Below are 15,086 nucleotides of genomic sequence, written 5' to 3' on the forward strand. Positions count from 1 at the left end.
GTGTTGGTAAGCATATTGAATGTTCAGAGTTTGGTGTGTCTGACCAGGTCCTGACCAGGTGTCTGACCATGTTCCCCCATACAGTACGTAACACATAAGGGGGAATCGAATGGTTGTGGGTCCGTACCTCAAAGGTGTTCTTGGTGACTCCTGGTAGGCCATAGTACATGTTTCCTCCTGCACGAGAGTTCACCACGATCTCCCCTATCTCATCTGTCTTACAGAGCTGAGGAGGCCCTTCAGGCTTCACTATACACATCAGAGCTATAGACACAGAGAATCAGAGTCAGGCTTCACTATACACATCAGAGATAGAGACACAGAGACAGAGTCAGGCTTCACTATACACATCAGAGCTATAGACACAGCGACAGAGTCAGGCTTCACTATACACATCAGAGATATAGACAYAGAGACAGAGTCAGGCTTCACTATACACATCAGAGATATAGACACAGAGTCAGCTGCACAGATAAATACATGTACAGGAATAATAATGCACATACAATTACAGAAACCAACTTACACATAAAGAAACAAATACAGTATAATAATAATAGTAATATATGCCATTTAGAAGACACTTTTGCCCAAAGTGACTTACAGTCATCCGTGCWTACATTTTATGTGTGGGTGGCCCCGGGAACAAACACATTCATATTTAAAAATGGACCTGCAGTGGAGGTGATTTGGAATCATACTCTCGTGAGTAGTTACTATAGCCCTGCCTGAGACTTGTACGCCAATTACAGACATACACATGGATTTCACTCCTGATATCATTCTCAAGTGAGATCCTCCATTTCTCTCTCTTTTCTATACTGTGCATCCCCCCTCCTCACCTCCAGGCATCACATGACCCACATCCTGCACGGTGAGGGCAGAGTTTTTGTCCTCCGTGTTGACCCTGATGACCCCGTGACTCAGACCCCCCATGGAGAGGATGGCCCTGGCTGGGAGGGGCGTCCCCGGCACCCCCGGCCTGCACACAGAAAGGTACAGGAGAGGACAGGAATTTTACACAAAATATACACACACTGCCGAAAGACTTTCCTTGTATCTGTAGAAAAATGTATTTATTGAAAAATGTAATTATTGAAGGTGCATTATGTAACTTTCATTTCATTTCATCCAGAGGTAACTCAGGGTACTACAAACACATGTGTTTGTCAGTTACTTTAAGGAGCAGTTCTCTCTCTGTGGGTCTAACGCCAAGTTCTGGAAAACGGTTAAAGTCCTGGAGAATAAACCCTCCTCCTCACAGCTGCCCATGTCCCTTAATGTTGATGATGTGGTTGTTACTGACAAGAAGCATATGGCTGAGCTCTTTAATCACCACTTCATTAAGTCAGGATTCCTATTTGACTCAGCCATGCCTCCTTGCCCGTCCAACATTTCCTCATCTCCCACCCCTTCTAATGCGACTATCTCCGATGCTTCCCCCTCTTTTTCCCCTGCCCCGCTACAAAGTTTCTCCCTGCAGGCAGTCACTGAGTCCGAGGTGCTAAAGGAGCTCCTTAAACTTGACCCCAAAAAAACATCTGAGTCAGATGGTTTAAACCCTTTCTTCTGTAAGGTTGCTGACCCTATCATCGCAAAGCCTATCTCCAACCGTTTTAACCTGTCTCTCCTTTCTGAGGAGGTTCCCATTGCTTGGAAGGCAGCCACAGTTCGTCCTTTATTTAACGGGGGAGATCAAGCTGATCCTAACTGTTATAGGCCTATTTCTATGTTGCCCTGTTTATCAAAAGTGTTGGAAAAACTTGTCAATAATCAACTGACTGGCTTTCTTGATGTCTATAGTATTCTCTCGGGTATAAAATTTGGTTTCCACTCAGGTTATGGATGTGTCACTGCAATCTTAAAGGTCCTCAATGATGTCACCATTGCCCTTGATTCTAAGCAATATTGTGCTGTTATTTTTATTGACTTGGCCAAAGCTTTTGATGCGGTAGACCATTCCATTCTTTTGCGCCGGCTAAGGAGTATTGGGGTCTCTTTGGCTTAGTTTGCTAACTACCTCTCTCAAAGAGTGTAGTGTATGAAGTCAGAAAATCTGCTGTCTCAGTCACTGCCTGTCACCAAGGGAGTACCCCAAGGCTCAATCCTAGGCCCCATGCTCTTCTCAATTTACATCAACAACATAGCTCAGGCAGTAGGAAGCTCTCTCATCCATTTATATGCAGATGATACAGTCTTATACTCAAAGATTTCTTAGTGTCCAACAAGCTTTCTCTACCCTTAACCTTGTTCTGAACACCTCCAAAATAAAGGTAATGTGGTTTGGTAAGAAGAATGCTCCTCTTCCCACATGTGTTATTACTACCTCTGAGGGTTTAGAGCTTGAGGTAGTCACCTCATACAAGGACTTGGGAGTATGGCTAGACGGTGCACTGTCCTTCTCTCAGCACATATCAAAGCTGTAGGCTAAAGTTAAATCTAGACTTGGTTTCCTCTATCGTAATCGCTCCTCTTTCACCCCAGCTACCAAACTAACCCTGATTCAGATTACCATCCTACCCATGGTAGATTACGGAGACATCATTTATAGATCGGCAGGTAAGGGTGCTCTCGAGCAGCTAGATGTTCTCTACCATTCGGCCATCAGATTTGCCACCAATGCTCCTTATAGAACACATCACTGCACTCTATACTTCTCTGTAAACTGGTCATCTCTGTAAACACGTCGCAAGACCCACTGGTTGATGCTTATTTATAAAACCCTCTTAGGCCTCACTCCCCCCTATCTGAGATATCTACTGCAGCACTCATTCTCCACATACAACACCCGTTCTGCCAGTCACATTCTGTTAAAGGTCCCCAAAGCGCACACATCCCTGGGTCGCTCCTCTTTTTAGTTCACTGCAGCTAGACTGGAACGAGCTGCAACAAACACTCAAACTGGACAGTTTTATCTTAATCTCTTAATTCAAAGACTCAATCATGGACACTCTTACTGACAGTTGTGGCTGCTTTGTATGATGTATTGTTGTCTCTACCTTCTTGACCTTTGTGCTGTTGACTTTGCCCAATAATGTTTGTACCATGTTTATTTGCTGCTACCATGTTGTGTTGCTACCATGTTGTTGTCATGTTGTGTTGCTACCATGCTGTGTTGTCATGTTTTGCTGCCTTGTTATGTTGTTGTCTTGGGTCTCTCTTTATGTAGTGTTGTGTCTCTCTTGTTGTGATGTGTGTTTTGTCCTATATTTATATTGTATTATTTATTTTTATCCCAGGCCCACGTTCCCGCAGCAGGCCTTTTGCCTTTTGGTAGGCCGTCATTATAAATAAGAATATGTTCTTAACTGCCTTCCCTAGTTAAATAAAGGTTAAATAAATACAAATAAATAAATAAAATTTGGCCAAGTAGCAAAACAAAACACAAACTGTTACTTTTGCTAAGCAGACTGATTCAGCCCWTCCTACCTGCGGATGGCTACCGTCATGGCCTCAGGGGAGGTGGCACAGGGACAGATGACCTCTGGCTTCAGCCCGTGGATCTGGAACACATTGAGGAAGGCATCGCAGGACGACACCGACCCTTAGGGAGAGAAAGACAGAGAGAGAGACTCAACAACAATGACATCTCACAACACTGACCATTTTTGGAGGGTACCCATTCTAACCATACAGGGCTTTGTTTATCACTTGCAATTATCCTATTTGCTGTATGTCAGCCCCACTGACTGCCTGGAAGGTGCAATCCCACTAAGCATCTACCGACAGCAATATTTTTTGGTCCTGTCCAGACTGGACCAAATCTGAACCAACGTCTATGTTTGGTTCAGATTTTATCCGGTCTGGACCAGCCTTGATTTCAACATCCGCAGACGTCCGGACTGGCCTATATTTGACCCAAACATAGACGTCTATAATTGGTTCAGATTTGGTCCACTACGGACATCTATACAGTGCCTTCGGTAAGTATTCAGACCCCTTGACTTTTTCCACATTTTGTTAGGTTAGCCTTATTCTAAAATGTTATAAATAAATATAAATCCTCATCGATCTACACACAATACCCCATAATGACAAAGCACAAACAGGTTTTTAGAAATTGTTGCTAATTTATTAAAAATAAAATCTGAAATATCACATTTACATAAGTATTCAGACCAGTACTTTGTTGAAGCACCTTTGGCAGCGATTACAGTCTCGACCCTTCTTGGGTATGACGCTACAAGCTTGGCACACCTGTATTTGGGGAGTTTCTCCCATTCTTCTCTGCAGATCCTCTCAAGTTGTCAGGTTGGAAGGGGAGCGTTGCCGCACAGCTATTTTCAGGTCTCTACAAAGATGTTCGATTGGGTTCAAGTCCGGGCTCTGGCTGGGCCACTCAAGGACATTCAGAGACTTGTTCCGAAGCCACTCCTGTGTTGTCTTGGCTGTGTGCTTAGGGTCGTTGTCCTGTTGGAAGGTGAACCTTCGCCCCAGTCTGAGGTTCTGAGCACTCTGGAGCAGGTTATCATCACGGATCTCTCTGTACTTTGCTCAATTCATCTTTGTCTAGATCCTGACTAGTCTCCCAGTCCCTGCCGCTGAAAAACATCCCCACAGCATGATGCTGCCAGCACCATGCTTCACAGTAGGGATGGTGCCAGGTTTCCTCCAGACGTGACGCTTGGCATTCAGGCCAAAGAGTTCAATCTTGGTTTCATCAGACCAGAGTCTTGTTTCTCATTTGAGAGTCTTTAGGTGCCTTTTGGCAAACTCCAATCGGGCTGTCATGTGCCTTTTACTGAGAAGTGGCTTCCGTCTGGTCACTCTACCATAAAAGCCTGATTGGTGGAGTGCTGCAGAGATGGTTGTCCTTCTGGAAGGTTGTCCTATCTCCACAGACGAACTCTGGAGCTCTGTCAGACTGACCATAGGGTTCTTGGTCACCTCCCTGACCAAGACCCTTGTCCCGCGATTGCTCAGTTTTGCTGGGCAGCCAGCTCTAGGAAGAGTCTTGGTGGTTTCAAACTTTTTCTATTTAAGAAGGATGGAGGCCACTGTGCTCTTGGGGACATTCAATGCTGCAGACATGTTTTGGTACCCTACTCCAGATCTGTGCCTCGACACAATCCTGTCTCGGAGCTCTAAGGACAATTCCTTCGACCTCATGGCTTGGTTTTTGCTCTGACATGCACTGTCAACTGTGGGACCTTATATAGACAGTTGTGTGCCTTTCCCAAATCATGTCCAATCAATTGAATTTAACACAGGTGGACTCCAATCAAGTTGTAAAAACATCTGAAGGATGATCAATGGAAACAGGATGCACCTGAGCTCAATTTTGAGTCACATAGCAAAGGGTCTGAATACTTAATAAATATGTTATTTCTGTGTTTTATTTTTAATACATTTGCAAAACATTACTAGAAAACTGTTTTCGCTTTGTCATTGTGGGGTAATGTGTGTAGATTGCTAAGGAATGTGTATTTATTTAATCTATTTTAGAATAAGGCTGTATCATAACAAAATGCAGAAAAAGACAAGGGGTCTGAATACTTTCCGAAGGCACTGTATGTATGTTTCACAAGTTATGACAGCACAGTACCACAGAGTAGAGTACATTACAGAATAGTACACAGTATAGTAAAGAAAAGTAGAGTATAGTACAATACAGTAGAGCACAGTAGAGTACTGTAAAGTAGTGTACTGTATTGTCCCCTACTTTATTCTAATGCACTGTACTCTAATGAACTAAACTTTACTCTACTGTCTCCAAATAAACGTTTTCCTGTACTGCACTCTACTGTGCTCTATTGTACAAAACTGTGCCGTACTGTACTGTGATGTTCAAACTTGTGAAACATAGCCTAAACGTCCATTATTAGTTCAGTTTTGGATCTGGTCTGCACCGACCAAATGTGTACTTGTTTGGGGGCGGGGCTAATTAGCACAATACCCAGCATGCTTCGTTATAAATAAAAATATATATAATTTACATTTTGGTTATTCAGCAGATGATCTTATCCAGAGCCACCTACAGTCAGTGCATTCAACTTAAGTAGATATACAACAATATATCACAGTCATAGCAAGAAAACAAATGTCTGTAACTGAGAATGTTATTGTAGTTGAAGTTGTCTGTTGGTTTATTATGTAGGTTGAATTAGTTTGAACATAATTTCTTTTGAAAGCTTTTGAAAAAGCTAACATAACTAAATGCTACAGATGAAAGTAATACTAAATATTCTGTTGCAATCTTTAGTTGGCTCCTTTTTCCTATAGTAAGAGCCTTGAAAAAGTATTATTGTGATTCAATGCTTACTTCATTGAGAATGTATGTGCAGTTGAAATTTGGCCAACATCCGAATAAAATGTATTTTTAACATCTGTAAATTAAGTATTTTCAATATCCGGAAAATACATATTTTTGACGGCCAGAAAAGACGTCTTCTCACCTTTCATTCAGCACCTACAATGCACCTGATTTCAACATCTGGAAAATAAGTATTTTCGACATATGGAAAATAAGTATTTTCACCTTTCATTCAGTACCTAAAATGCAAAAGACGTCTTAAAGTCTTTTCAACGTAATTTTGCTTACTGGGATGCAGACCAGTTCCAAACATGTCTGCCATCTGTAGTTCCAGTGTGGCTTCCACACAGACTACATTTCCCTGCATGGACTACATTTCACACTCACAGGGATTGGCTCCGTCAGCGACGATGAGCATGCGCAGTGATGCCAGACTGGTGTCCCTCTGTTCCCTGTGTGCCATCATGGCCCAGTGCAGGTCACGACACTTCACCAAGGCAACGCGCGCTATGGGGGGAGAGGAGGGACAAATGAGTACTTGAACATCACAGTGTTCTCATGGTCACATGGAGAGAGAGGGTGTGGATGTGTGGGTGGTGTAACTACCTTTATGTATGTGGACCCTCTGAACCCAGGAGAGAGGGCAAGCCTTCATCACAGCGTAGGGCACACTGATAGTGTGGATCCTGTTCATTACACTCTGAAAGAACAACAAAATACAACTTATTGAACGGAAATACATATGATATRAAATCAGTTTACCTGTAACTATTATCCCCCCATCCACAAACACCCACACACTCTCACCGTGAGAACTCCATGCCACAGGCCCATGTCCTTTTTAAAGTCCAGAACATTCACTAATGTCTCACCTAAGAACAGAAACAAATAGATAAGTCCCTATGAGAAGCATCCTTCAAACACTTGTTCCCTGTGTATCATCGTCAAAACCCAAGATGGCGTAGCAGTCAGACGTCTTTGTCCTACGTCTTGTCGTTTCCCATGTATATATCTTTTGATATCTTCTTCTTCGCATATCTTTTTTATATTTTTCTAAACCTCAACTTCAAAATACTCTCCTGCAACCCGCCTCACCCAATGTGGTGTGGATCTGTTTTTTCTAAAGTATTTTTATTTACCTCGGAACCGGAATCCCCCAACAGCAGCTAGCCAGCTCACTAGCTACTAGCTAGTAGTCAGCTAACCACTGCTAGCGGTCATCAGCTAACCTTTAGCTCGGTAAGCTCTCGCCAGTTTGTACAACGCGACACAAACCAGAGCATACCGGACCTATTTTCTCCCCATATCCCCGGATTCCTACCGTAAGCTCTGGACCTTTTCACCTGGATCATTGCAGCTAGCAAGCTGCTATCCGAGTGACTACTCCTGGCTAACGTTTGTCCCGAAGCAAGCACCAATTAGCCTGGAGCTAGCCCATGCTAGGCCCATACTCCCGGCTAGCTGAAGAGGCCCATCAGCCACTCCTGGGCTACAATACCCGGACCCCTTTTACTGCCGGTACGGGGCACGGAAGCCTGTCGATCCTTCACAACTGGACTACGACGTAATCTCCTTGAGGGGGAACTCAACTGGCCCCTACATCGCGACATCCCCTGAATGCCCATCTGCTAGTCTGCTAGCCATGGCCCGTTAGCTTCTAGCCGCGGCCAGCTAGCTGTCTAGAGCATATTGGACTGTTAGCTGAATAGATCCATTTGCCAATTTCTTGGGCCACTATACCAATTTTGCCAATTGGACTTGGACCCCTCTGCTACTCGGAACCCTACTAATCCATCACGACTGGTCTATCGACGTCACCGCACGCGAAGGCTAAAACAGACTTTCCTCCATCGAGACGTCCCTCTAAGGCCCTTCTGCTAGCTTGCTAGCCCCGGCCTGCTAGCTGTCTGAATCGCCATGTCTCCAGCCAGCCCAACCACTCACTGGACCCTTACGCATGCCTCTCCCTAATATCAATATGCCTTGTCCATTACTGTCCTGGTTAGTGAGTACTGTCTTATTTCACTGTAGAGCCTCTAGCCCTGCTCAATATGCCTTAAACAACCATTAAGTTCCACCGCCTACATATGCAGTGACATCACCTGGTTTAAACATCTCTAGAGACAATATCTCTCTCATCACTCAATGCCTAGATTTACCTCCAATATACTCACATCCTACCATACCTTTGTCTGTACTTTATGCCTTGAATCTATTCTATCACACCCAGAAACCTGCTCCTTTTACTCTCTGTTCCGAACGTACTAGACGACCAGTCCTGATAGCCTTTAGCCGTACCTTTATCCTACTCCTCCTCTGTTCCTCTGGTGATGTAGAGGTTAATCCAGGCCCTGCAGTGCCTAGCTAAACTCCTACTCCCCAGGTGCTCTCATTTGTTGACTTCTGTAACCGTAAAAGCCTTGGTTTCATGCATGTTATCATTAGAAGCATCCTCCCGAAGTTTGTTTTATTCACTGCTTTAGCACACTCTGCCAACCCGGATATCCTGGCCGTGTCTGAATCCTGGCTAGAGAAGACACCAAAAMCCCAGAAATGTCCATCCCTAACTATAACATTTTCCGACAAGATAGAACTGCCAAAGGGGGTGGTGTTGCAATCTACTGCAGAGATAGCCTGCAGAGTTCTGTCTTACTATCCAGGTCTGTACCCAAACAATTCAACTTCTACTTTTAAAAATCCACCTTTCCAGAAACAAGTCTCTCACCGTTGCCGCTTGCTATAGACCACCATCTTCCCCCAGCTGTGCCCTGGACACCATATGTGAATTGATTGCCCCCCATYTATCTTCAGAGCTCGTGCTGCTAGGTGACCTGAACTGGGACATGCTTAACACCCCGGCCATCCTACAATCTAAGCTTGATTGCCCTCAATCTCACACAAATGATCAATGAACCCACCAGGTACAACCCCAAATCTGTAAACACGGGCACCCTCATAGATATCATCCTAACCAACTTGCCCCCCAAATACACCTCTGCTGTTTTCAACCAAGATCTCAGCGATCACTGCCTCATTGCATGCATCCGTAATGGGTCTACGGTCAAACGACCACACCTCATCACTGTCAAACGCTCCCTGAAACCCTTCAGCGAGCAGGCCTTTCTAATCAACCTGGCCCGGGTATCCTGGAAGGATATTGATCTCACATCCTGTGGTGTTCTGCATTAGCATCGAATAGCCCCCGTGATATGCAACTTTTCAGGGAAGTTAGGAACCAATATACACATGCAGTTAGGAAAGCTAAGGCTAGCTTTTTCAAGCAGAAATTTGCATCCTGTAGCACAAAMTCAAAAARGTTCTGGGACACTGTAAAGTCCATGGAGAATAAGAGCACCTCCTCCCAGCTGCCCACTGCACTGAGGCTAGGAAACACTGTCACCACCGATAAATCCACTATAATTGAGAATTTCAATAAGCATTTTTCTACAGCTGGCCAAGCTTTCCACCTGGCTACCCCTACCCCGATCAACATCCCTCCACCCCCCACAGCAACTCGCCCAAGCCTCCCCCATTTCTCCTTCACCCAAATCCAGATAGCTGATGTTCTGAAAGAACTGCAAAATCTGGACCCCTACAAATCAGCCGGGCTAGACAATCTGGATTTGTTGCAAATTGTTGCAACCCCTATTACTAGCCTGCTCAACCTCTCTTTCGTATCGTCTGAGATTCCCAAAGCTTGGAAAGCTGCTGCGGTCATCCCCCTCTTCAAAGGGGGAGACACTCTAGACCCGAACTGCTACAGACCTATATCTATCCTACCCTGCCTTTCTAAGGTCTTCGAAAGCCAAGTTAACAAACAGATTACCGACCATTCGAATCCCACCGTACCTTCTCCACTATGCAATCTGGTTTCAGAGCTGGTCATGGGTGCMCCTCAGCCACGCTCAAGGTCCAAAACAATATCATAACCGCCATCGATAAGAGACATTACTGTGCAGCCGTCTTCATCGACCTGGCCAAGGCTTTCGACTCTGTCAATCACCGTATTCTTATCGGCAGACTCAACCGTCTTGGTTTCWCAAATGATTGCCTCGCCTGGTTCACCAACTACTTCTCTGATAGAGTTCAGCGTGTCAAATCGGAGGGCCTGTTGTCCGGACCTCTGGCAGTCTCTATGGGGGTGCCACAGGGTTCAATCTCGGGCCGACTCTCTTCTCTGTGTACATCAATGATGTCGCTCTTGCTGCTGGTGATTCTTTGATCCACCTCTACGCAGATGACACCATTCTGTATACCCCTGGCCCTTCTGTGGACACTGTGTTAACTAACCTCCAGACGAGTTTCAATGCCATACAACTCTCCTTCCGTGGCCTCCAACTGCTCTTAAATGCAAGTAAAACTAAATGCATGCTTCAACCGATCACTGCCCGCACCTGCCCGCCCGTCCAGCATCACTACTCTGGACGGTTCTGACTTAGAATTTGTGGACAATTACAAGTACCTAGGTGTCTGGTTAGACTGTAAACTCTCCTTCCAGACTCACATTAAGCATCTCCAATCCAAAATTAAATCTAGAATCGGCTTCCTATTTCGCAACAAATTACTTCACTCATGCTGCCAAACATACCCTCGTAAAACTGACCATCCTACCGATCCTCGACTTCGGTGATGTCATTTACAAAATAGCCTCCCACACTCTACTCAACAAATTGGATGCAGTCTATCACAGTGTCATCCGTTTTGTCACCAAAGCCCCATATACTACCCACCACTGCGGCCTGTACGCTCTCGTTGGCTGGCCCTCGCTTCATAGCCCGTATATTGTAATTACTTCTCCACCATGGCCTATTTATTGCCTTACCTCCCTTATCCTACCTCATTTGCAAATACTATATATAGACTTTTTCTACTGTATTATTGACTGTATGTTTGTTTATTCCATGTGTAACTCTGTGTTGTTGTATGTGTCGAACTGCTTTGCTTTATCTTGGTCAGGTTGCAGTGGCAAATGAGAACTTGTTCTCAACTAGCCTACCTGGTTAAATAAAGGTGAAATTAAAATAAATAAAAAAATCCTCATGAAGATGCCATAGACTTACTCTTGCGATAGAGTATGCCTCTCTCATATAGTGTAGTTACTCACCCTCACAGTAGTTGCAGGCCTGGGTCAGTGCTTGGCAATGGGTCAACATGGCCACCTTAGACACAGCCACACCCATCACTGTGCCCTCCTTACTTGCCTTGTACTAGGGGGAGAGAAAACACAATCCATTAGGATTGTATGAGAAGTACACACATGTGCACGTGCGTGCACACACACACCTCACCTCACCTCTATGTATGCAGGGTCAGTGTTAGCTGTAGGGATGTGGGGCTGCCAGTCCTTTCCAGGTTTGGTGAGGTACTTGGAGTCTGTCACCACCCACTTTAGCTGAGGCCAGCCTATGAAAGACAGTTAATAACATACCAATCAACTTCATTAAAAAGAGACTCATAGCGAAAGACAAAAAGTATCACATTTTGATCTCTAGAGACAATGGTTGTGTTTGAGATCAACCAGATTGCAGTCGTCGACTGGATGACTACAAATCACCTGGCTTCCTAAATAACTACTCATTACTATTTGTAGATCAGTCAGTCTACTCAGTCGGTGACCAGTGAATGAAATACATTGATACTCTGTAATACGGCCAGTAAGAGAGGCAGCTCCTGACCTTTGAACTGTAGTATCTCTCCGGTGGGCGTCTTGGGGAGTCCCTTCAGACAGATCTCACTGGTCAGAGCCAGAGTTACACCACAACTGCCAAGCAGGAAGCCCACTTGACTACTGCCTGCATCCTGGTGGAACAACAATGGACATGGAGTCAATCACAAAGCAGATATAACAGCATGTCAATGTGGGCTTGAAAAAGTTCCAATGACATGTCCTTACCTTGCGAGACAAAGGTACCTCTATTGGGACAGGGATGACCTCAGCCAGCAGGCAGCCATAGAAGGCCACCCAGAACATCCCAGGGTCACTGTTTGGGTACACTAGAGCCACCTACAGGGGAAAAAAAATGATGTATGGACCTTAATGCAGAAATCAGCAGTAAAAACAATAACAAAGTGTTCTCTCCGCCCGTTTCGGTAAAAACCCTGTTTTGGTAAAAAGCTGAGGGATGGGGCTGAATCATTTATAATTTTATTTAACAGGGAAGACATATTGAGACCTAGGTATCTTTTACAAATGTGCCCTGTATATATATAAAAAAAGTAACAGTCAGTATCTGGTGTGGCCACTAGCTGCATTAAATACTGCAGTGCATCTCCTCCTCATGGACTGCACCAGATTTGCCAGTTCTTGCTGTGAGATGTTACTCCACTCTTCCACCAAGGCACCTGCAAGTTCCCGGACATTTCTGGGTGGAATGGCCCTAGCCCTAGCCCTCACCCTCTGATCCAACAGGTCCCAGACATGCTGAATGGGATTGAGATCCGGGCTCTTCGCTGGCCATGGCAGAACACTGTCATGCACAGAATGAGCAGTACGGCTGGTGGCATTGTAATGCTGGAGGGTCATGTCAGGATGAGCCCGCAGGAAGGGTACCACATGAAGGAGGAGGATGTCTTCCCTGTAACGCACAGCGTTGAGATTGCCTGCAATAACAACAAGCTCAGTCCGATGATGCTGTGACACACTGCCCCAGACCATGACGGACACTCCACCTCCAAATCGATCCCGCTCCAGAGTACAGGCTTCGGTGTAACGCTCATTCCTTCGACGATAAATGCGAATCCGACCATCACCTCTGGTGAAACAAAACCGTGACTCGTCAATGACGAGCACTTTCTGCCAGTCCTGTCTGGTCCAGCGACGGTGGGTTTGTGCCCATAGGAGACGTTGTTGCCGGTGATGTCCGGTGATGTCCGGTGAGGACCTGCCTAACAACAGGCCTACAAGCCCAGCCTCTCTCAGCCTCTTAYGGACAGACTGAGCACTGATGGAGGGATTGTGCGTTCCTGGTGTAACTTGGGCAGTTGTTGCCATCCCGTACCTGTCCCGCAGGTGTGATGTTCAGATGTACTGATCCTGTGCTGGTGTTGTTACACGTGGTCTGCAACTGCGAGGATGATCAGCTGTCCGTCCTGTCTCCCTGTAGCGCCGTCTTAGGCGTCTCACAGTACGGACATTGCAATTTATTGCCCTGGCCACATCTGCAGTCCTCATGCCTCCTTGCAGCATGCCTAAGGCACATTCACATTTCTATCCAACCTAAAGTGGGGAGAACAAGTATTTGATACACTGCCGATTTTGCAGGTTTTCCTACTTACAAAGCATGTAGAGGTCTGTAATTTTTATCATAGGTACACTTCAACTGTGAGAGACGGAACCTAAAACAACAATCCAGAAAATCACATTGTATGATTTTTAAGTAATTAATTTGCATTTTATTGCATGACATAAGTATTTGATCACCTACCAACCAGTAAGAATTCCGGCTCTCACAGACGTGTTAGTTTTTCTTTAAGAAGCCCTCCTGTTCTCAAACAGACTCCAACTCCAACCTCCAAGTTGATGAAGAGATGTGTCTGTTACTTGAACTTTGTGAAGCATTTATTTGGGCTGCAATTTCTGAAGTGCAGTTAACTCTAATGAACTTATCCTCTACAGCAAAGGTAACTCTGGGTGTTCCTTTCCTGTGGCGGTCCTCATGAGAGCCAGTTTCATCATAGTGCTTGATGGTTTTTTGCGACTGCACTTGAAGAAACTTTCAAAGTTCTTGAAATTTTCCAGATTGACTGACCTTCATGTCTTAAAGTAATGATAAACTGTCGTTTCTCTTTGCTTGTTTGAGCTGTTCTTGCCATAATGTGGACTTGGTCTTTTACCAAATAGGGCTATCTTCTGTATACCACCCCTACCTTGTCACAACACAACTGATTGGCTCAAACGCATTAAGGAAAGAAATTCCACAAATTAACTTTTAACAAGGCACACCTGTTCATTTAAATGCATTCCAGGTGACTACCTCATTAAGCTGGTTGAGAGAATGCCAAGAGTGTGCAAAGCTGTCATCAAGGCAAAGAGTGGCTACTTTAGATGTAGCAACTGCTGATTGCAAGCAAGCAATTGATTTTATAAGCAACACACACGTACATTGTAATGTTGTAATATTGTTGTATTGGGGAATTATACATTTTGTCGTAGAGTAGTGGTGTAATAATGTGCTGGATGATGTACTGTTTTATTTGTATTTGTTTTGTGATGTAATTGCCTTAATCTTGTTTGGACCCCAGGAAGAGTCGTTTCTGCCTTGACAGCAGCTAATGGGGATCCTTAATAAATAAAAACAAATTTAAAAAAAAATGTATGGCGCTATATCATTACGAGAGAAGTAGAAGTAGTGTGAGTCAATGTGTCTCACCCTGTCCCCAGGCTTGAGGACCTGCTCGTTCTTGGGTCCCAGTTTGTTGAGGAGGGTGTAGGCCAGCTTCACACTGCGGCTCCACAGCTTCCCTGATGGCGGGAGAAGGGGAGGAGGTAGGAGGGAGGAAGGGCATGCGTCGTAAATAACAGTGTCACGATCTGTCAATCAATCTCATACTCCACCTCTCATAACCCTCCATTACCAGGATTACTCTATCCACATCATGACTACAGTATAGCACCAACAATAACCTAAGAGGATGTAATAAATAAAGTATCCAGGGCCTTGTCCCTCACTAAGTAGAGTTATAAATGTTAAAAATCATATGTTCTATAATTGTAGGCAATCATATAACCATGTATTAGATGGGGGTATCTAAGTCAGGTTGTAGTAGCAGTATAAAATCTCTGTATGGCTCTAGTCTCTCACCGTGGGTCAGTGTGGTTAGGGATTTGAGACTG

General features: G+C 44.8%; 1 protein-coding gene across 1 annotated transcript in view; it reads right to left on the reverse strand.

Annotated features, from left to right (window-relative positions):
- LOC111966280 (disco-interacting protein 2 homolog B-A-like) overlaps positions 1-15,086 on the reverse strand; it is a 103,169-nt gene that overhangs the window by 14,657 nt on the left and 73,426 nt on the right. The window contains exons 9-19 of the mRNA XM_070444459.1: positions 14,623-14,714; positions 12,147-12,257; positions 11,929-12,052; positions 11,547-11,656; positions 11,358-11,460; positions 7,061-7,125; positions 6,860-6,953; positions 6,641-6,760; positions 3,430-3,544; positions 843-982; positions 128-264 (exon numbers count right to left, since the gene is read on the reverse strand). Coding sequence (XP_070300560.1) covers positions 128-264; positions 843-982; positions 3,430-3,544; positions 6,641-6,760; positions 6,860-6,953; positions 7,061-7,125; positions 11,358-11,460; positions 11,547-11,656; positions 11,929-12,052; positions 12,147-12,257; positions 14,623-14,714 — 1,211 coding nt within the window. The remainder of the gene's footprint in view (positions 1-127; positions 265-842; positions 983-3,429; positions 3,545-6,640; positions 6,761-6,859; positions 6,954-7,060; positions 7,126-11,357; positions 11,461-11,546; positions 11,657-11,928; positions 12,053-12,146; positions 12,258-14,622; positions 14,715-15,086) is intronic.

This window comes from Salvelinus sp. IW2-2015, linkage group LG1 (assembly GCF_002910315.2).
Source record: "Salvelinus sp. IW2-2015 linkage group LG1, ASM291031v2, whole genome shotgun sequence".
Classification (NCBI taxonomy): Eukaryota; Metazoa; Chordata; class Actinopteri; order Salmoniformes; family Salmonidae; genus Salvelinus; species Salvelinus sp. IW2-2015.